This window comes from Hippocampus guttulatus, chromosome 6 (genome assembly GCF_054856545.1).
Source record: "Hippocampus guttulatus isolate MCC_2025c chromosome 6, RoL_Hgut_1.0, whole genome shotgun sequence".
Lineage (NCBI taxonomy): Eukaryota > Metazoa > Chordata > Actinopteri > Syngnathiformes > Syngnathidae > Hippocampus > Hippocampus guttulatus.
This window is the reverse complement of record NC_141266.1, coordinates 23,951,659-23,971,726: the sequence shown is the minus strand read 5'-3', so window position 1 is coordinate 23,971,726 and position 20,068 is coordinate 23,951,659. Positions and strand designations below refer to the sequence as shown.

Below are 20,068 nucleotides of genomic sequence, written 5' to 3'. Positions count from 1 at the left end.
ATTTCAAATTGGACTTTTTTTTTAAATGCTGCTCGCATCGTGCCGATTTCATCACTTTTCAAAAAACGCACACTGCCTAAAAAATTGATCACATTTCTGGGCTACAGTCGGCTGAGTAGTTGCGAAAGGACACAAGTTTGTTTTCCCTCAATTTTACTTGTCAACAGCAGCTCTCTCATTAGATCATGGAGGTCAATCCAGTCGATGAAAATCAAATCTTAACACTTTGGTATTTTGTGGAGGCCTTCAAATTCCAGGCCGAGATTTAGGTGGGCCACCAGATTAGAAATGAGGAATTAGGGGAAGGGAGGTGGGCTTCTGATTGTTCGCCACCTACTGAGCCGGTCTCATGGTCTCTGCATGACCGGGCTTTGTATCTCAGGCATGTGCACGTTGCCCATTGTGCCGGCGCCCTGGTGGGCAGCCGCCACAGAGCCTCCTTTCAGCCGGCCGAGTTTGTTCCCCACCTCAGGCACGTTGGCCCCCCAACGTCTCGTCCTCCTTCTCCTTTCTCCTCTTCCTCTTCTCTTTTTTTTTTCCCGTAGATGACCGCAAACATGCCGCATCGAGACGCATGTGAGGTCATCATGATTGGAGGTGGGGGAACTCCAAGCGTTCATCTTTGGATTGGAAATTAGTGAAATTACAAATGGTGTGCATCATTCTTGACAAAGACAACGTAGTCACACATCTGCCACATTGATAAAGTATTGACGTTTTACCTCTGTTCAATATAAACCCAGTGGGGCGGGGGGGGGGGGTGATCTGCTTTCACGGGCCACATAAAATGACATGGCGGGCCAGATCCGGCCCCCGAGCCTTGAGTTGGACACCGGTGATTCCCACCATAAAAGCCCATCGTTTGTAAGAATCAACATGTATTTGGTAATTGTGTCTTCTCATAAGAATAGCGTGACCCACCTTGATCTTTAAGGATGTATTTTGTTCCAAAGCCCCGCTAAAAATTGCTTGATGCAGTTTTATCGAAGGAGACTGTCCCAGCACCCGGCTCTCTTTAAATAGGATCTCGGGAGAGGGGGCGAAACCAGACGTGTGTGTGGAGGGAGGAGGAAACGAGCGGGAGGAGTTTCTCGTCTGCCGCTGCTGAAGTGAGGGCAGACCATCTCAATAGTCTGGACCACAAACGGGTCCGGCCCATCCCAGTCCATCAGGTACAGCGAGACTCGCCGTCGCACGCCGCCGTTTGCCTTCTGGCTCTGCTGACGTCTTGCTGCCGCTTGTTTCTCTATTATTTGCTTTCAGGTTCGACAGCCGTTTGCACAGAGAAGCGCATTTTTCCAGAAAGTCCCATTTTGTTCAGAAAAAAAAAAAAGTGAAGATGGACCGCATGGAAGATGATAAGGTAGACACTTCTGTTCCTTTTATTGTATGACCGCAGAATTTTAACGGCAAAGCGGCCGGCGCCGCGACAAAGTTCCGAACTCGCGCCTGTAAACTTTCGGTGTCGGTTCCCACTTGTTTGATTGGACTCTGTTTGGTGCAGCTCGCAATGGAATAAAAAGCTGGAGTTCATGCTGGCACTTCGGTAATTTTCCTTTCTGGCAAGAGGAGGATGAGAACTGAGCGTTTCGGGGACGTGACTAAGAGAGGGAGAGCAGGGCAAGCTGCGACTTGAGCGTGATGCCTCCGTGTTTAAATGCACGTTGAGAGAAAGCAAGGACACGCGCGGGACAAGAAGACGCAACATTAGGTACACCTGCGCCCGTCTCGTGACATCCGGTACGGGGGCTGCGTTGACAGATTCTCACGCAAAGTCATCCTTCAACGAGGTGATTCGGCCAAGTTCAAATCGGACGACGGGTGCTTCGTACCCAACGGTGGTTTTTCTTGGGCAACATGTTGCACATTCTTTGGTCGTCCGGAGGCTTACTTCACATTTTGACATCGCTTGGATGGGTGTCCAAATACGCACACGGAATGTGAATACACACCCAAAAAAAAAAAAAAACAACAACAAAATCCTCTCACAAACTGAACAAATGAATCCATAAATGTTTGTTTTTTTTCGAGAGCGCTTGTCCTTACTAGGGTGACGGGTGAGTTGCAGACAATCCCGTCTACTCCCAGGAATGGTCGCCAGCAAAATAAAATGGTGACAGGTTTCATGTCAGCACATTTGCGTGTTGTTTAATGCTAAAATGTGAAGTCGGTCCAACATCAATTTCATTGGATGAAGGTCAAGGTCAATGTGTTTGACCTAAGGCGGCCTGGTGGGGGACTGGATAGCGCATCGACCTCACAGTGCAGAGGTCGCGGGTTCGATCCCAGCTCTGGCTTTCCTCTGTGAAGTTTGCATGTTCTCCCCGTGCCTGCGTGGGTTTTCTCCGGGTGCTCCGGTTTCCTCCCACATTCCAAAAACATGCATGGCAGGCTGATTGAGGACTCCAAATTGTCCCTAGGTGTGAGCGTGAGCGCGGATGGTTGTTCGTCTCTGTGTGCCCTGCCATTGGCCGGCAACCGCTTCGGGGTGTCCCCCGCCTACTGCCCGAAGACGGCTGGGGTAGGCTCCAGCACCCCCCCCCCACCCCCGCCACCTTTGTGAGGATGAAGCGATTCAGAAGTTGGATGGATGGATTGTGTTTGATATATAATAATACAAGTGTTGGTCCAACGTGGACCTCAGCAGTCTTAATTTTTTTCCCCCCCTTGTTGAAGAATGCGACTACCCATTTTGTAAAATTCCAAAGGATTAACTGCAGTTTAAAGAGGAGCCAAGACCAAAACCGTCCAACTGTGCGAGTGATTTGGATCATTGCCTGTGACGGCTGGAGTCAGGACTGAAGCGCAATGACAGGAAATGACTCAACTCGAGTCGGTTGAAAGGCCGCAAAGTGCTCTCACGGTTAGCAAGTCTATCGCACGCCTTCACAGGTTCCTGTGTGGCATTTGCACGTTGGTTCTGTGCGGCTATAACCCCCCCTGCCCCCCAGTACACTGACTTCTTGTTTGTGTTGCCAGGTTGTTGCCAGTATTTTTTTGTTTTTTGTAAGGTTTTTGTTTCTTATTTTTTTTTGTAGCTGGCAAACAAATGTTGCAATGTTGTAAATGAACACTAGACTGATCATTTAGACTCAAGCATCGCAGAGCTACATCGCGTGTGTTTCTTAGGCTGGTAAACGTCCCGACCGCTCCCCGCATTTAAAAGGCTTGACGGCCCCGGCGTGATTTTCACGTCCCGTCGCTCAACAGTTGCGCAACGAAAAGCGTGTCGCTGCAAGTGCCCGGGTGTTGCCTCTGCCTGTCGTCTTTTGCGTTTCTCCTCCTTCTTGTTCTTCTTTATCTTCTGCTTCATTCATTTCTGCTTCTTTGGTCCGATCACAGTACCCACACGACACGGTACGCTAGCAGGAGAGGCGGACGTCGCGTCCAAGAGTGCAGGTTTACCGGCGTGGAAAAATTGCTTATCGCTTTGCGCTACTGTGTTGAATTAAAGTCGTAAAAATGGCGGCACCCATTGAAATGGTCGCCAGCCAGGGCACACTTAGACGAACAATCATTCAGACTCACAGTCACACCTTGGGACAGTTTAGAGCTCAGGTGTCAAAGTCAAGGCCCGGGGGACAGATCCGGCCCGTCACGTCATTTTATGTGGCCCGCAGGAGCAAATCATGTGTGTCAACTTTCATGATCCTTGCTGGACCGAAATTTCAAATTGTCATGGCTAATAAATAACGTTGAGATTTTGCATCGGCATATCCTTTTTGCATATTTTAACCAAATTAAATACGATTATTATTATTATATTGTTTCATAATCGCCCCACCCCCAAAACCACAAAATAAGTGATGCAAACTTCTCAAAGTTTCACTTTGTGTTGCGCATGCAGCAAAGATCTGCTGCACGAGCAGCTTATTAGGCAGTAATCCCGAGGCCGGCGGGAAAAACAACCGAATTCCATCCCGGTCCAGTCCCTGCAGGTGCTTTGGACTGACCTGCGGGCTTGCCTGTCATGCAGCGGGCACTACAGTCGCGCCAATAACAAGCAGGTTGAAAGGAAGCCAGTGAGAGCCGGGATGTGGAAAAGGCTCATTGTGCCTGCGTGACGGCCGTCGTGTCCACAAACAACAAGAGCTTTGTCAAAAGGCAGCGACACTCCGCAGCCACTCTTCCAACAGAGGCCTTTCTTTGAGCAAATGCATCCACGCTTTGTTCTCATCTCACTTGGTGCTTTCTCTCGCCTTCATGCAACAGCCCAAGCAGAAGAAAGTCACCTGCTACCTGCTCTACTGCGTGTCCACTGCCGTCGTCGGTTCGCTGCAGTTTGGTTACAACACCGGGGTCATCAATGCACCTGAGCAGGTGTGTGTGCGCGCGTGTGTTGCTAATAAGGTACCCTTTTGTTGTGTATGCAAATACATTTTCACCGAGATGTACTGTAATTACTGTGGGAGAACACAGTCTTTCTAAAAGAGAGCAACAATTGATGACAAGTGTGTCATCAATTGTGCCGATGCAAGTCTCCATGTGAAAAAATAAAAAATGGCTCAATGACAGATTGAAAAATTTGGGGGATGACCTTGTTATATGCACTGAGGGCTTTACTAAAGTCATGCGGCCCCAATGTGGATTGTTGAACACACAAAAAAAATATAAAAGCTATATATATATATATATACCTGTATATAATTTTTTGGGGTTCGTTTTGTTTTTCTTTTGCTCTGGCTTGAACAGAAACTGCGTAGGTTCTTCCAAAATATTTCTCTGGAGCGCTTCAACGAGCCCTTCAGTCCGGGAGCCACCACCATGGTGTGGAGTTTTGCGGTGGCCATCTTTAGTGTGGGCGGCATGTTGGGCTCCTTCAGCGTGGGGGCCATGGTCAACAAGTTTGGCAGGTGAGCAAGTCAAGACTCTGGGGGGGGGGCGGGGGGGAATGTCAATGTCCAAAATGTCTCCGTTGACCATCTTCGCCGTCCAGGAAGAAATCGATGCTGTTGGCCAACGTTCTGGCCCTGCTGGGCGGGGCCCTGATGGGACTCTCCAGCCTGAGTCGCTCTTTCGAGATGGTCATCGTCGGACGCTTGATCATCGGCGTCTTCTGCGGTCTGTGCACCGGACTGACGCCCATGTACGTGGGCGAGATCGCCCCCACCGCCCTCCGAGGGGCCTTCGGCACCCTGCACCAGCTGGGCGTGGTTATCGGCATCCTGGTGGCGCAGGTACGAGACGGACGCACGTCTTGCGCTTGCTGCAGTTATGAAACGAGAGGCTGCACTTTCGTTAGAAATGGGATGTGAATGCTGATGAGGAATCTTCTGTCGTTGCGAAAGCGGAAGAAAACTCAACAACTGAAATGCCGGAGGCACATTTTTAGCTTGTATCCATTAACTGTCCTGAATTTGCAGATTTGCAAAAGAAATTTGGTCAAGAATTTGCTCTCCGCCATTCGCAAAGTTGAGACGATATGGTGTGTTTTTGTTTCTTCTCTTTAGATCTTTGGTCTGGAGTCTCTTCTGGGCTCGGATACTCTGTGGCCCGTCCTCCTGGCCTTGACCGCCCTGCCTGCCATCCTGCAGAGCATCATGCTGCCCTTCTGCCCCGAGAGCCCCCGCTACCTTCTCATTGTCCTCAAGCAGGAGGAGGAGGCCAGGAAAGGTCCGTACATGAGATCCTCACTTTGGCGTCACATCGCTATTTTCTTTTTTCCCCCCCTCAACCTTATTCCCACTGCCGCTGCCCCACCTTGCAGCGCTGGTGCGGCTGCGCGGCTGCGAGGACGTGAGCGAGGACATCGATGAGATGAAGGAGGAAGGGATGCGGATGGCCATGGAGAAGAAAGTCACCATCCTGGAGCTCTTCCGCTCGCAGAACTACCGCCAGCCCATCATCATCGCCATCGTTCTGCAGCTCTCTCAGCAGTTTTCGGGCATCAATGCCGTGAGTAACGCTTACTCGAGGAGCTGGGAAACGTCCGTGGGGAGCTAACGTGAAAAACTCTGAACGTTTAGTTTCCACGTTGCACTATTTGTGGCTAAATGAAGCTCCTCAACTCACTTCAGCATAGCTCCATGGCATCAAGATGGCAGCGAAACACTACTTGTTTCCAATTGAAGCTCCTCAACTCACTTTAATATCAATACTCACTTTATACATAAAGCATATTTGACAATAAATATGATTTGACACTTTCAGATCCCAACACGGACCCTCGGAACCGCGGTGCCGTCCCGGTACGTCTGTCGCTTTGTTGTCGCGGACTCACGTTGAACTTGATTTTAGGTCTTCTACTACTCGACGGGCATCTTTGCCACGGCGGGCGTAACTCAACCCATCTACGCCACCATCGGCGCCGGAGTGGTCAACACCGTGTTCACCGTCGTTTCCGTGAGTGCCGCGCCGCTACTTTGTCGTCCCTTTTCCGCGCAGTTCGTTGGATTTTCGACCAATCCCTGCGGATCCCCCCCCCCCCCCCCCCCAGCTCTTCCTAGTGGAAAAGGCGGGCCGAAGGACCTTACACCTGATCGGACTGGGCGGAATGGCCATTTCTGCCTTGCTCATGACCATCTCCCTTTCTCTGGTGGTGAGTGACGATTGGATGGGTGCGTTGGTTTTCAAAACAGTGGTGAAGGCTAACATGAGGCAGGCAGTAACTTTTTACGTAAAGCGGATTTTGTTGGACTGGAACAAATACAAACAAATGAAGTTACCAAAGTGATGTAAAAAAAAAAAAAAAAAAAAAAAAAAGTGTCTTGATATGTGGATATTCTTTAAAATGCTTGTTTTGTATAACCTGTGCAACTCGATTGGATAAAAAAAAACAACAACAAGGAACGTAAAAGTAAACAACTGAAATGTTAAATGGGAGTCAGCACACAATTGCTGTCGTCGCCAAGTGCCTCTCATTAACCCTAATTCAAGTTCAGCTGTTCTCGTGGGCCTTTGCTAACTTGACTCTATTTTATTTTATTTTCCTCCGAAGGTTTTGTACAAATAGTGACTATTATTTGGAACTGTTCCTAATTTCTTCCACCTTGTCAAAGGCCCCACTACGGTCATGCTCAGCTGTTGCTCTGGTGTTCTTTTGGTGATGAGCAAAGTTGCGTTTGGGAATTGTGGTTAAAAACTTGAAGCTTGGTCTCGTCGGACCGGAACAAAATGCCCCGAAGAGATGCGGAGGAATGTGTTATGCCGATGCGCCCGCATTATTTCACTGAAAATAATAATGAGGAAAAAAATGTGTCGAGTCATCCAGGTTACAGGTCACATTAATGGCGGAGAGAAGGATATATCTTGGCCTGCTTTTTTTGGTCTTACAAAAACTTGGCCTTTGAACAGGGGGCGTGTAAACATTTGAGATCAACTGCATCCTGTCGCTCCAATTATAGTTACCTCGATCGGTTTGTATTTGTCTTCAGGGATGGGATCATTTGAATACGTACTTGTCTCGGCTTCAGAAAAACAAGGCGGCTTACCTCTTATGAACTATTTGGGCCCTAGCTGCGACTCTCATGGATTTATTTGCCTCATTTTGCTGTTTGTCTGAGCAGAAATCGACCCCGTCTCTGAGCTATTTGGCCATCGTGGCCGTGTTCGCCTTCGTGGCCAGTTTTGAGATGGGTCCGGGTCCCATCCCCTGGTTCATCGTGGCCGAGCTCTTCGCCCAGGGCCCTCGACCCGCCGCCATGGCCGTCTCCGGTTTATCCAACTGGACCGCCAACTTCCTGGTGGGCCTTGGTTTCCCCAAACTGGAGGTACGTGTCGACACGCACAACTGTCAACCCTGAAAATAGTCAGTGACGTGGCGAGGAACTTTTTTTCTTTTTCCTCTGGTAAACATTTTGACTTTTTCTATTCTCAAAACAGTACTTTTTTTTTTCTTTTAAATTCGTACAACTGAACGTACGTAGGTGATACTTTACTCTGCCACAAGAGGGCGCCTGCATGCCACACTTTGTGAACGACCGCGCTCGATGATCCAAACTCTCCGTCTGTGTTTCCCTTAGGAACTCTGCGGTCCTTACGTGTTCATCATCTTCATGGTCTTTCTCATCCTCTTCTTCATCTTCACTTTCCTGCGGGTGCCCGAGACCAAAGGAAGGACCTTCGACGACATTGCTCAAGGATTCGCCGCCAGCGCCGCCAAATCCCCCAGTTCCCCCGCGCCCGAAGCGACGGTTGTGGACCAACCCGGGAGCAAAGAACCTCCGCCCATGTCCCCCTCGGAAAAGGTCCCCATGGTGGCTCTTCCTGCGGAGAATCCCTAAACGAGAAAGAAATCATGTGACAAGAAAGCAGGTCGAAAAGGTCAGTGGGACGACATCACATTTGAGTGAGCCTTTTTGTAGTGTCAAACAAATCACACTTAACACGGTGCTTTGTTGTTTTTTTTTGTGTGTTTTTTTTTTGTTGTTGTTGTTTTTCGTTTCATGTGGAAATACCAAAATAATTAACCGAGGTCCTTGTAAACCTGCTTAAACAGAACCGCCGTGCCTTCAAAGTTTGTTGACATGCCTCGCATACTGCCTCCTTTGTAAGAGGATCAACCTGCGTTCAGTGCTCAGAACCCCCCCTCGGCCGTCGGCCGCGTTAGAAGGTTACTGGATTCCAGCTTTTAGATATTGAGGTCGAGCTCGGAAAAGCCAGGCTGACCTCGAAAACACTGATGGCGCGGGCCCCGCCCTCCCCCCAGCCTCCAAGCAAGGTCGGTCGTATCATTCTGCAGCATAGGAACTGTTGGTGTGTGTGTGTATATACTTTGCATTTGTTGGCCTCTGCTGCTCAAGAAGAAACGAGTTTGCGTGCACGTCTACTGCCAACGAGAAACTTTGATTGTATGATGATGAGGTGGAGCTTAAGCTCTTCGCGGGACTTTTTTGCGTGACAACCGCTTGCAGCTTTCTCCAATCAAATGGAGCGCAATGTACAACGTTGCTGTTTCGCCGCCATCTGCTGGCCCCTTGGTCATGAAGTGAGTTGAGGAGCTTCATTTGGACAAACGTAGTCAAAATGACCAAAGAGAAGGAAGCAGTGCAGTGGAAACATTTTGGAGGGGGGGTCGAAAACTTGCATAGGCCTGTAGCGTGGAAAAAGTAGTGGCTGGCAGTGTTTCTTTTAAATTGTTGAAGGTCAATTAGTTTCAATTCATTTTTGGAACAGGTTTGATCGATTTTAATTGTTCAAAATGCTGTGTTCGAGTTTGCTTTTATTCAGTTGAGTATTGGATTTAGCTTCTTTTTTCCATGTAAGGAATATTTTTTCACAGCAAGATCAAAAAATAAAAAGCCACAGTCAGTGTTGGGTGAGATCGAGAGGCCATTATAAAGGAAGCGAGTCAATTACATGCTGATTTTGGATATTAGGGGCCGGGCTTGGTCTCCAGTTCCCGCAAATCACGAAAATCGGATTTTCTCCATTCAGAATTGCCTTTAATGCCACACGATGGTGGCAAAGCAATACTTTACTTTTAGACATGGCTATGGCTTGAATCAATCAACCACCTGCCTACTTCGGTTTGTCTTCCCGATAGATGCCGCAGGATAACCTTTTACATTACGCTGTGCTACGGCCTGATTAAATGAAGCTCCTGTCCTCACCTCAACACAGTCCCTTGGCGCCAAGATGCCACAGGAAGCAATACTTTTGCACCGGGCAGGCCTTTGACCTGAGAACAAAAAACGCAATTGGGTGAGTCATGCGAATCGCAAATAAGCAGAGGAAAAAATGGTCGCTTAAGGTCGACCGGTTTAATCCTAACCCCGCAGGTCACCGAAGAGATCCCGTCAAAACACTAGCGACGTGTATTTATTTTCAGCGCTTTGGTCCGGACGCACGGAAATTGACCATTTGTTTGTTTTGATGCCGAACGTAGCTTGCGGAGCGGCGTTACATTTGCACTTTTGGCGGAGCGGACTTGTACGACGAGCGTCTGCTTAGAATCCGACGGACGCGTTCGATCTGTTGGTGCCACTTTACATCGAGATGAAACCAACCCCGCAAGACATCATTGAACGTTTACGTTCACTTCCAATTGGCCGGCGGATTATCTCGGGGGTACCTCATGTATTGGTACGAGTGTACATTTGTGAAATGCTCAGATTTTTCGTGCCCGTCTGTCTTTGGGGCTGTTACTTAAGCGTTCCTGTGCGCCACTAAATATGCCAGCCTTTCATCTGTATATTTTTGCTCTGTGTTTGCATTTTTATATCGCTATGCAAAAGTGTTGAGTGGGTGTCACATTGCTGTGAAACGCCCCCTTCGAAAAGAACTAAAGTGGGAATAAAGTTGTGCATCTGTGTCAAGAAGAGACTGTCTGACGATCATCTCTGCGCGGCCATTGATGCGATGAACCAGATGTTGAACGTCATGCCACAGGCCTATTTCGGCCCTTCATGAGATGGCACCCCCTGCTCAGTCGGGCGACCCAAAACGGTCAATAAAATAAAAGCAAGCAAAAAAAGAAATGGGGATCAAATATGCAACGAGAGCAGGAGTTCAACTTTCCTGCTTTGCTTTTGGCCTGTTGATGTTAACTAGGCGGGGTGGGGTCACACGATTTTCAAAAGATATTTTGTTTTCCCTGACAAAAATAAATAAGAATAATGCTCATTGGAAGAAAACGTCTCTGGTGCTGCTGATGATGCTGTTTTCAAATATCTGGGCAGAGTTATGACATTGATGCTATTTATTGGCCAGTATTTCTTTGCACAAGTCTAGTCTACGCAATGATTTACGTCAGGGTTCCTTTAGACAGTAAATGGCATCATACATCCTGAAGCCTCTTTTGAGCTTACTTTGCAGTCGCTTCGAAGATGCCCCTCGTGATGAAGTGGGTTCAGGTTCACTGCCACCATCTAGCGCTGCATCTCGAATTAACAAAACAAAAATCATCCGAACGTCGACAAACATTTTAAAATACTGTACTCGGTATACAGTATGTCTCTGTATCCACACCGTCTATGAATCGATACCGACTAAAATCGCCCAAATTGCACCCTCTTGTGGCGTTCCGCAGTATTGCAACGTCAGTTTCAATCCGAATCATCGTTCGGGTCCCACTCTGATCTCGAGGCACCACTCGATGAAATATAGGGAGAATTGGATGTTGCTGGAATTTAAAACAATTTTCTCCTCAAAAATCCCCGTGGCACCCGATGCATATCGTACAGTGTACTTCCAGAGGCATTCTGATTTGCTTCCTTCCTGCCTCAAAAAGTCAAGCGATTCATTTTGTAATGATCGGTTTTCGACATGAATACCCACATTTAGGAGCCTGCGCCCCCTCCCCGGCCAGCTGGGAATGGGGCCATCGGACTGTGTCGAGCCGGCAGGCAAACATCTCCCTTGCAAGAGTCCACTCACGTCTTCCTCATTGCGGAGAACTGGGGCATGAAAAGCGCACCCCCGTCAACAAGCTGCAATGCTGCGAGGTGGCCAGTGGGTGGCGTGCGTGGGCCGGGCCTCAACAGCAGCCAGTGGGGCCGGGGGGGTCATGGCGGGCGCTTGTGACTCCACAAAATGTTAACGTATATTGAAAAAAAACATGTGCATCATACAGGCATGTGAGGAACGCCGCAACATGCCGGCTTAACCTCGAGGTGACTGTCACACCTCTTATTAACTTCCCCGTTTCCATGACAACAGCATTTTGTGTACATACGCCAATTTTTTAAACTCCCCCCCCCCTTTTTCTGTCATCCATTCGTTTTCCTCCCTTTGCTGATAGTGGGAACAAACAGACTCCTCCTACCCACTCTTTCCCTCCCTCCACACACACACACACACACACACACACGCTCACACACACACGCTCACACGAACACGTCTCTCACTCTTGCATGCTCTCTCCCTCCCCGGCCCGCTGTCAGTGTCACTCTGTAGTGGAGATGTGGAGCGTCCTTCTGTCCCTATGTTTCTTTCTCCGACCCAATTCAGCTGAGGAAGGTAAGAAGTAACTTTTTAAAAAAAAAATTTTAACCCACGCTCATAAATATAAAATGTTTCATAATGGGTCGATTTTAGTGGGAGGTGGCTAGAAACTTACTCACCGTGGCTCCCTCGGAACTGTTTGACAGCAATGTATGGGAATTCAACTCCTCCTTGTTGCAAGGAGTCACACCTTGTTGCAACGTGTGTGTGCGTTTGTGTGTCTGTGAGTGGTTCCAGGTGTGTGTCGTGCGCCAGCAAACAAAAGAATATGGAGAAAAGGCAGCAGACACAAATGAATGCTAAATTGCATAAACTATGTCCACCCTCACTCTCTTATGTCCCCCCTCAGGCCAGGACACCCATAACCCCCCCCCCCCCCCCCCTCATCTTGACCCTTTGCCAGACCCCTGTCTTGCAAATGTGCAAGATGGTTTAAGTGAGACTTTCTCCTGGGCAGATGAGAGTGGGCAGTCTTGAGCAATCTCACTGGTAATCTAATGACTCCGATATCATTTGTGCGCGCGTGCGTGTGTGTGTGTGTGTGTGTTGTTTCCTTGAAGATGGTGTGTGTGGTGGTGGGGGTTAAAAGAGGCACCTGCTCCAACATTAAATTAGAATTGAAATGACAATTTTAGGCCCCGAAACAGCGACCACGGCGAGGTCACTATTATCGACGTCAATATCATTCTGATCATGATTGTTATTCTCTGCAAGGATTCATATTTTTGAGGTCCTAAACATGAACAAAAACTCGAGAAAGTTTGCGCACGCGTCAGCCCTGGCAAACATTTCGATTTGAACATTGTCATACACAAGTACAAATGAGTGTTTATTTGTCCCCTACATAAGTTTCATAGTTTGATTATTATTTCCATTATACTGTAGTTTACCTGCACCTTATTTTTAACCAATTTTTAATATTTGCACCTTATCATCTTTTATTCTACCCCTTTTTAAATTCACACAATAATACACTTTTACATGCTCTTCTTTTTTCAAATGTAATTTTCAATTCTAGTCGTTTCTGAAGAAGTATTCTATTTACCTCTTTAATGCAACTCCAGCAATTGAAAGAAGAATCTTCTTCATCTTCAACTTCTCATGTCGACCCCACCGGTGTTCCACAGGGATCATTGTTAAGACTGCTGATATTTGTCTGTCAATGCAATATTCTTAGTGATGGAACAAAGATGTAACTACCCGGCAACGAGCCTATTCTTATAAACAGAAATCATTTCAAAGCACGTAAACAGACTTGTAGAAGTCACATGTATGTGTCTAAAAGAAAGATAGGAATCACTGACTGTTGGTGTGTGCGTGAGTCACTCACACCGCAAAAGAGAGGTAACTTGTACGTCAGGGTACCGCCACCCATCGATCAGGGCTGGCAGCAGATGGCCTGGATGAGGATGAAAGATGGTGAGCAAGGCCACGGCGCGGCTCCGTTTGGCTGTCGGACTTTGTGTCATTGAAATGAAGCTCCGCGTAATACACGATTGACCCAATAGTGGGGGCAGCCATATAAATCTGCCTTGTTACGGCATCTTCGGGTCTGCTTGGAGAGTTTCTGTGTGTGACGACCCGATTGCTTCTGTGCTTTGAGCCGCCCAAACATTTCATCAGTTCTTTTGTAGCTTCAGTGCACACACACACAAAAAGACAACAACGATTGGATAAGCGGATTAAAAAATGGATGGCTATTGTGATACGCGTGTAGTATACGCTGACCACGTACACTGACGTCACTGTCGTAAAGTGACACGAATGTGGTGTCGTTGCTGTGCGTTGATTAATACGGTTCTCATCCACCGGCAGCTTATTGTCGTACCCACGGACCGTGCGGCCTTGTTGACCGGCGGCCTGTGGGCAAGTTTTGAATACGACATATCAAAAAAAATCACATCATTTGTGATTTCAATTTTGGAATAAAGAGTAATGGGTCCGACGCTTACTTCTCACGGGAAGGGACCGAAATTCGAACCTAGAACTTCTGACTGTTAGGCGTGCTTACCGACCATTCCCCGTGCTCCTCCTGAGCTGAGCCGTCTCAAACGTTGAGACATTCAACCGTGATAATAAGCACCTTCACACAGCTCATTTCAATCACGTGAGCGTGGTGGCTTAGCGGTTAGCGCATCGGCCTCACGGTGGAGGAGCTCGGGTTTTGGTCGTCAGTCTTCTCTGTGTGGACTTGGCATGTTCTGTTGTACGGGTGGACGGCTAGCTTGAGAGTGTGATGTGAGCATATCGCATTGTGGTTTTCAATTTGGGACGATGGCGTGTTGATGTTGTCTGGATGGCACGAAGGCACACCTGATGCCCCGTCGAGCACTTTTGCTCCAGTGGAGCCGCACCGATGTGTAAACACATATCATTAGTGTTTTTCTATTTGAACCCTACCAAACATCCTTTTTTTTTTTTTTTTTTTTTTTTTTACATAACCCAAGCTGCACTGCTGACAAAATTTCCCAAATAACCCAGCAGGTCATCCCGCTTTAAGGGTCATGTTGACATTCTCACTTCAAGGTCGCGTGGGCCAAATTTCCGCGGGAGGTTTGCTTTTTAACCGCATCTTAATTAGGCCGATCGTCGCCCTTTCCTTGGGTGTGATAAGCCGTCTTTCCAGGATGGTGTAAAAAGAAAACAAAAGGCGTGCCATGCGTGACACAGTCGGTTGTCAGTCGGCCGGAAAAAAAAAAGCAACTCGGTTGCTGCGTGCTCCCTGGCGGAAAGGGCAGGATGCAGCGTCAGCATGTTTTGTTTTGTTGTGTTTTGATTTTTCTACAGAAAAATGATTTAGTATGCAAGAGAAGAGGCGAGCAATGCATTTGCCTTCAGCAATGGATATTTGAACTCAAACAGGATCAACACATGGAGACAGAAAATATAAGAATCCTCACTGGCATATTGTCTTTATCCTCTGTGAGAGACCAATTCATATTCCAGCAGATTAGTAAATTACTTAAAGTAGTTGGGTAAACTAGAATACTAGAAACTAAAATAGCACACAGAGTGCTATTTTTCTTTTTTTTTTAAACACTTTCTAGGAAGCTGGAACAGATTGATGGCAGTTCCATTCATTTCCATGGTGAAAGATGTTTTGAGATTCATATTTTCAATTCCAAGCGTGTTTACGGGGTGAATTAAAGTCATAACTCAAGGCGCCACGAAAACAACAAGTTTTGCTCAGAGCAAAAAATACGAGGACGGAATAATGTTGACGTCGTTTATGGGTCAGCTCTCTGGCCCTGTGAGGACGATTTTTAAAAATCGGATTGGTTCGATCAACCGTCCCATTGCCAGTATAGATTCACTTTCATCTGCCTCATCGGCATCCATCGCATCCCTCCTAACTTTGTGGGAATAGTCTTTTTTTAATGCCACAGTTTCGAATGAGCCCAAATTAATTTATGGAGAACTCACAAATATTTTTGAAATGTCCAGCTTATTTACTTCGAACGCCTTCGAGTTGCACATCCTTCAAAGAAGGTGCGGTGTGAAAAGTTTTTTTTTTTTTTTTTTTTAGGTATAATTTGTTGAGTGGAATCCTGTTGTCAGGACAATATGAAGAGTCCAGTTTTGTTACCTTGCAAGTGTGTGTGTGTGTGTGTGTTTGGATTTGACTTTTTTGTTATTATTTCATCATAGTTTCAGCAAAGTTACTGAAGCCTAAGATGACAGCTTGACGCAATGGCGGGGGCTAATGATTGACACCTTATTGGTCACACATTCTGTGTCTGATTGGTTGTTCTTCCTCGGGCATGGTGGTTTCTTTTTTTTTTTTTTTAACTCATAATACCGTCGGTTATAGGGACAGTTTCAGCAATATGACGAAAAGTTTTTTTTTTTTTTTTTTTTTTAGTGGGGGTGGGAATATGAAGCCCCACTTTTATATCCAGTTGTCCCACTCTGGTTCAAATCACTCAGTTTTGTGTTTGTTAGCATGACAACGGCGGCAACGCAACGCGACAAAGCCAGTGACTACTTAGTGTTGTCCACTCATCAACTTGTTCCTTTGCGTTTAAAAAGTCTCGTGATATTTTTCCGATTCCGAAAACTTTATCGATCCCTGTTGGGGGCTCTTTGTGTGGTTATCCAACCTGCAGATGAATTGCGCTCGTACAAAGCCACCGCTGGCTAATTTCTCTCGACTGGCTTCTTTTTCTGAGGTCGCCGTCCGTCGCAAGTGAAAAACGGCAGCCTGCCGCATCCAGCAGGACAAACCGCGAGGGAATTTTTGATGAGTCCCTCTGACACGACCGTGCTTATTTCGGGAATAAGGTTCATCCGCACCTCTTTGCTCGGCCCTGCCGCTGTCTCTGTCTTGGCGTATCGCGGGGCCGCATGTGGTCGCGCGTAATGATGGTCTGGTGGAGGCCGCGTCCCGGACCCACTGTTTGAGGGTGGGGCATCTGGACCGGATCGGACGGCCGCGCGCTCGCAAGTGCAGCCGTTTTACAAGGAAATGGCAGCACGCAGGTGGAACTTTTTATAATTTTGCTGTATTCTGAAGTTGAAGGAAATGTCACGTCTTCCAACATGTTGGCAGCGAGTCCTAACCCATTTTTTGGGGGGGCTTTAACACATCGGCGGGAGTCGTTTCTAACCCCTCGTTGGATCAAAATCTTGACCCGGCTTGCCGGATTCCAACCCTCAACCCACTGCAGGGGCTCTAAATAACCTTGGCTCAGTTCTTCTGGACCCAGCGCTGGGTTAGCTATTTCACCCACATTGGGTTACTTTTTGACCCAGCCGTTTCAAAAGTGCAAAATATAAGGGAGTACAGTGTATGCTTGCTTAAGTGGTAGACCAACCCGGCGCATTTGGTACTAATCAAAGCCAAGTCTTTCGTGGATTGCGTGAAGTGTTAAATAACACGTGGCGCGAAAGCAGGCGCGACGCCGACAACAAACACAACGCTTTGCAGGCGCGAGAGTGTGACCGCAAATGCGGAAAATGGATTCGGAGGCTGTGAGTTGGGGGGGTCTCGGCTGTGAGCCAAGCGGAGGAGGTCGCCCGTGAACTAATGCGGGGTCACCGCTGAACTGCAGACGAGAGCTTTTACACCCACGCTTGGACTCGGCGAGAGACAAACACAATCGGCGTCCGCCTTTAATGTACACCAAGTCGCTGCCTGCAGACACTCTGCCAGATAAATAATACACATGGGAGCAGGAGAGGAGGAAGAAGAAGAAGAAGGAAGGTGACAAAAGTAGCAGCGCTGCATTTAAAATACGGATTTGACAGACTTGTATGGACTTAAGGAAAAGTATCAGTCAAAAGCTAAAGTAAAGATTCAACTCCTTCGGGTAAATGAGTAAGAAAGTGGACAGAAAAACCTGCTGAGTGAGTTCATCTCCGCTTGAGGAATCCTATTGCCATTTGACTCCAATAACTGAGGTACAGTATTTTAGTTTAGTTCGACAAGTGAAGTCGCTCTTGATGCTAACTGCGTCCGTAGTACAAAGTAAAACATGAGATTGGAAGAAATGAGAATTTTATTACCACCTAAATGGCTCCAAAATGTGATGAGCACAGTAATGTGCTCATCAAATGCTCCCCCTTCTATTACCTTCCAAAGTTGTCGTACTTGGAATCAGACCAAAAAAAAAAAAATGTAGTGTGCTGTTTTGTTTTGTTTTTCAAACCAAGAGCTAGCTAGCAAGCATTGACGCGACTTCTATGCTATCAAATGTGTTCCCGTAAATTCGCAAACGTGAACTGAGAGATAAAAAGTGTACAACTCAAAAATATACACGTTCCCTCTTTTGAGATACTATCAGATGCTCAGCCGACTTTTTGGTCTTAAGTTGCCAGCAAAAAAGTTTCGTGATGAGTGCTATCGTGGCCGCAAGTTCACACCAAGCGGCAGTCTAGCAGATAGTGAGCAATTCTTCACAAACGTGCTTGCATCAAACTGCTTCTAGCCACATATAGTTAAACACTACTCTCATGCTAAATGTAAAACAAAGAATTTTGAGTTGCATATTTAAACAAACCACATAACTGTCTTATGAAAATTCCCTAGCCTAGTGCTACAAAACAACGCAAGAGGCCATTAATGGGCTAACAAAACTAGCTTTGATGTCATTATTCACCTATAGACAAGTACTGATGCAAAAGGAATGGAACGGTACTCATTTGCATGTATTCTTTATCTTCTGCGTGAAATGGCTAACATGATTACAGCTCAGGTTTCCTTTTGTGTTTCATCATCAAAGCAGCACAATGTCAAAAAAAATCAGGATGCACAAACTGTTCAATTATGGATATTATATTTATGTTGTCACTGCATGCAATACTGTGAATTGTTTTGGGGATGAACGGCATTTTCGGGATCAGGGCACTAGATCCCAATCAGTCATGTTGTCGTTGGCGTAGGTTAAAGGAGCAACAGGATTATTTTAAAGTCCCGTTCATGAATATTTGTACTCCCACTGGGTTTGGAGGATGTGCGATGGGAGGCTGGGGGACAAGGGACACGGTGGAGGAGCTGGTCAAAGAAGCAGCGGTGCGCTTTCAATGCAACAGCACTCAGGTCCAGATTGCAGACTCAGCACTTCTCGGAGCTGTCAGGAACAAAAGCTGAGTGTTTCTGCTGTCAGATGGACCCTCCCCCCCCCCAAAAAAAAAATAACAGAGATGCTGTGGCCGTGTGTGTGCGACAGAGTTAAATAAAGAGGCTTTTACAGCCAAGTGGCCGTGCCGGCAACTGTGCCCCCACTTTTTGTCCATGTCGCGAGATCTTAATTCTCTGAAAGGTGTGCACTCAACGCTCTACCTCGGGATGTCACCGTGAATTATTCACCGTGCAAATGTCACGCCACAAGACAAACATGAGGCTCGCCGCCGCTGACCCAGCTCATGTACATCTGGTCTCGCATCCGTTAGTACCTCACTCGCGCATGACGGGTGAACGAGATAGACATGAATATTCATTTTTAAATCGCTATACGTGTTGTTACTCAAGCTTGGCTGAACTAATAACCCCGCAGGAAATGCTAATTGAATTTGGAGAGACACGCGCAGCATCTGCTAAATAGAATAGCACTTAATGGGTATCTTTGCATGTGTGTGTGTGCTATAAGCTACAGCAAAAACGGTGTGAACACATGGGAGGCTCGGTGGTCGAGTGGTTAGCGCGTCGACTTCACGGTGCAGAGGTACCAAGTTCAATTCCAGCTACGGGCCTCCCTGTGTGGAGTTTGCATGTTCTCCCCGGGCCTGCGTAGGTTTTCTCCAGGTGTTCCGCTTTCCGCCCACATTCCAAAAACATGCACAGCAGGTTAATGGAGCACTCTAAATTGTCCCTAGGTGTGAGCGTGAGCGCGGATGGTTGTTGGTCTCTGTGTGCCCTGCGATTGGCTGGCAACCGGTTCACGGTGTAACCCCGCCCACCGCCCGAAGACAGCTGGGAACGGCGCCAGCACTCCCCGAGGCCCTTGTGGGGATAAAGCGGATCAGAAAATGGATGGATGGAGGGCGTGAACACAAGTAGCAGGATTGTGCCTTTGTTTCCACTAGTGGGGTGGGAAAAGCATTCATAAGGATGAAATTTAAAAAAAAAAAAAGGTCACAAGGCAGATTTGCTGTCTCCATCTGCCAGCGTCATCCTTAAAAAAAGAAAAATCGCAACAGCTCAGTCAGAGTACCGAGGGAAGATGGGAAGAGGGTGTTCAAGAGAATCTTCAAATGATATATTTGTTTGTTGTTGTGTGTGTGTGGGTTTTTTTTCTGTGCCTGAACTGAGCCTGTGTGCTGTCAACGCAGAAAGCAGCAGACCAAATGATCTTCTCCACGCACGGGGGAGAAATTCCTCTCCACTGAGCAATTGTGTGCCATGAAATATGAGTAGAAAGGGATCAAAATTGTATGACCCCCAGTAAGAATTATTTATCCGTAGACAGAGAGGCAGATGCTTCGTCCCTAAGCGCGTTTTATGTTGACTTGCAGCCCGTCGGGAGATAAGCAGCTCTCTCGATGCAATGATATTGTATTTTTGCGGGGCGGTAACATTCCAAGAGGAAGTCTTTGCCGCTTCACCATGCACAGGAAACTTTGGTTAAGCGTGCGAGCGCAGACGCTGCCAGACTGGAGCGGACGGCGGCCAGCAGGATTTGGGGGAGCCAGCTGGAAAAATTCCTGTGGCCAGATCCAAAGTGTCCCAACAAAATGTGTGTACGAA

General features: G+C 47.3%; 2 protein-coding genes and 1 long non-coding RNA gene across 4 annotated transcripts in view; 2 read left to right on the top strand and 1 right to left on the bottom strand.

The window, feature by feature from the left end:
• Positions 1–1,033: 1,033 nt before the first annotated feature.
• On the top strand, positions 1,034–10,259 carry slc2a3b (solute carrier family 2 member 3b). Of its 2 annotated transcripts, XM_086114582.1 has the most exons (12): positions 1,034–1,172; positions 1,264–1,363; positions 4,213–4,320; positions 4,693–4,853; positions 4,937–5,177; positions 5,451–5,613; positions 5,708–5,895; positions 6,238–6,342; positions 6,437–6,538; positions 7,506–7,709; positions 7,962–8,262; positions 9,485–10,259. In XM_086114582.1, the coding sequence occupies exons 2-11, from the start codon at positions 1,340–1,342 to the stop codon at positions 8,220–8,222; spliced, it is 1,557 nt and encodes a 518-aa protein (XP_085970708.1). In that variant the 5' UTR covers positions 1,034–1,172; positions 1,264–1,339; the 3' UTR covers positions 8,223–8,262; positions 9,485–10,259. The 2 variants fall into 2 exon arrangements, with proteins under 2 accessions (XP_085970708.1, XP_085970707.1); XM_086114581.1 differs by having other exon boundaries at positions 7,962–10,259.
• On the bottom strand, positions 9,522–11,354 carry LOC147204305 (uncharacterized). Its single transcript, XR_015101281.1, has 3 exons — positions 11,218–11,354; positions 10,749–10,814; positions 9,522–9,619 (listed from the first exon to the last, which is right to left on the bottom strand). It is a non-coding gene; the product is annotated as an uncharacterized LOC147204305 (long non-coding RNA).
• A 404-nt stretch (positions 11,355–11,758) lies between these two features.
• ephb6 (eph receptor B6) overlaps positions 11,759–20,068 on the top strand; it is a 28,599-nt gene continuing 20,289 nt past the window's right edge. The window contains exon 1 of the mRNA XM_086113254.1: positions 11,759–11,898. Within this exon, the coding sequence (XP_085969380.1) occupies positions 11,793–11,898 (106 nt within the window). The 5' untranslated portion in view covers positions 11,759–11,792. The remainder of the gene's footprint in view (positions 11,899–20,068) is intronic.

Excerpts from the sequence above, each read along its gene's own strand:
- slc2a3b (XM_086114582.1), top strand. The coding sequence starts at position 1,340 with ATGGACCGCATGGAAGATGATAAG. Across the intron at positions 1,364-4,212 it reads ACCGCATGGAAGATGATAAG|CCCAAGCAGAAGAAAGTCAC; the intron begins GTAGACACTTCT and ends TTCATGCAACAG. Across the intron at positions 5,178-5,450 it reads TCGGCATCCTGGTGGCGCAG|ATCTTTGGTCTGGAGTCTCT; the intron begins GTACGAGACGGA and ends TCTTCTCTTTAG.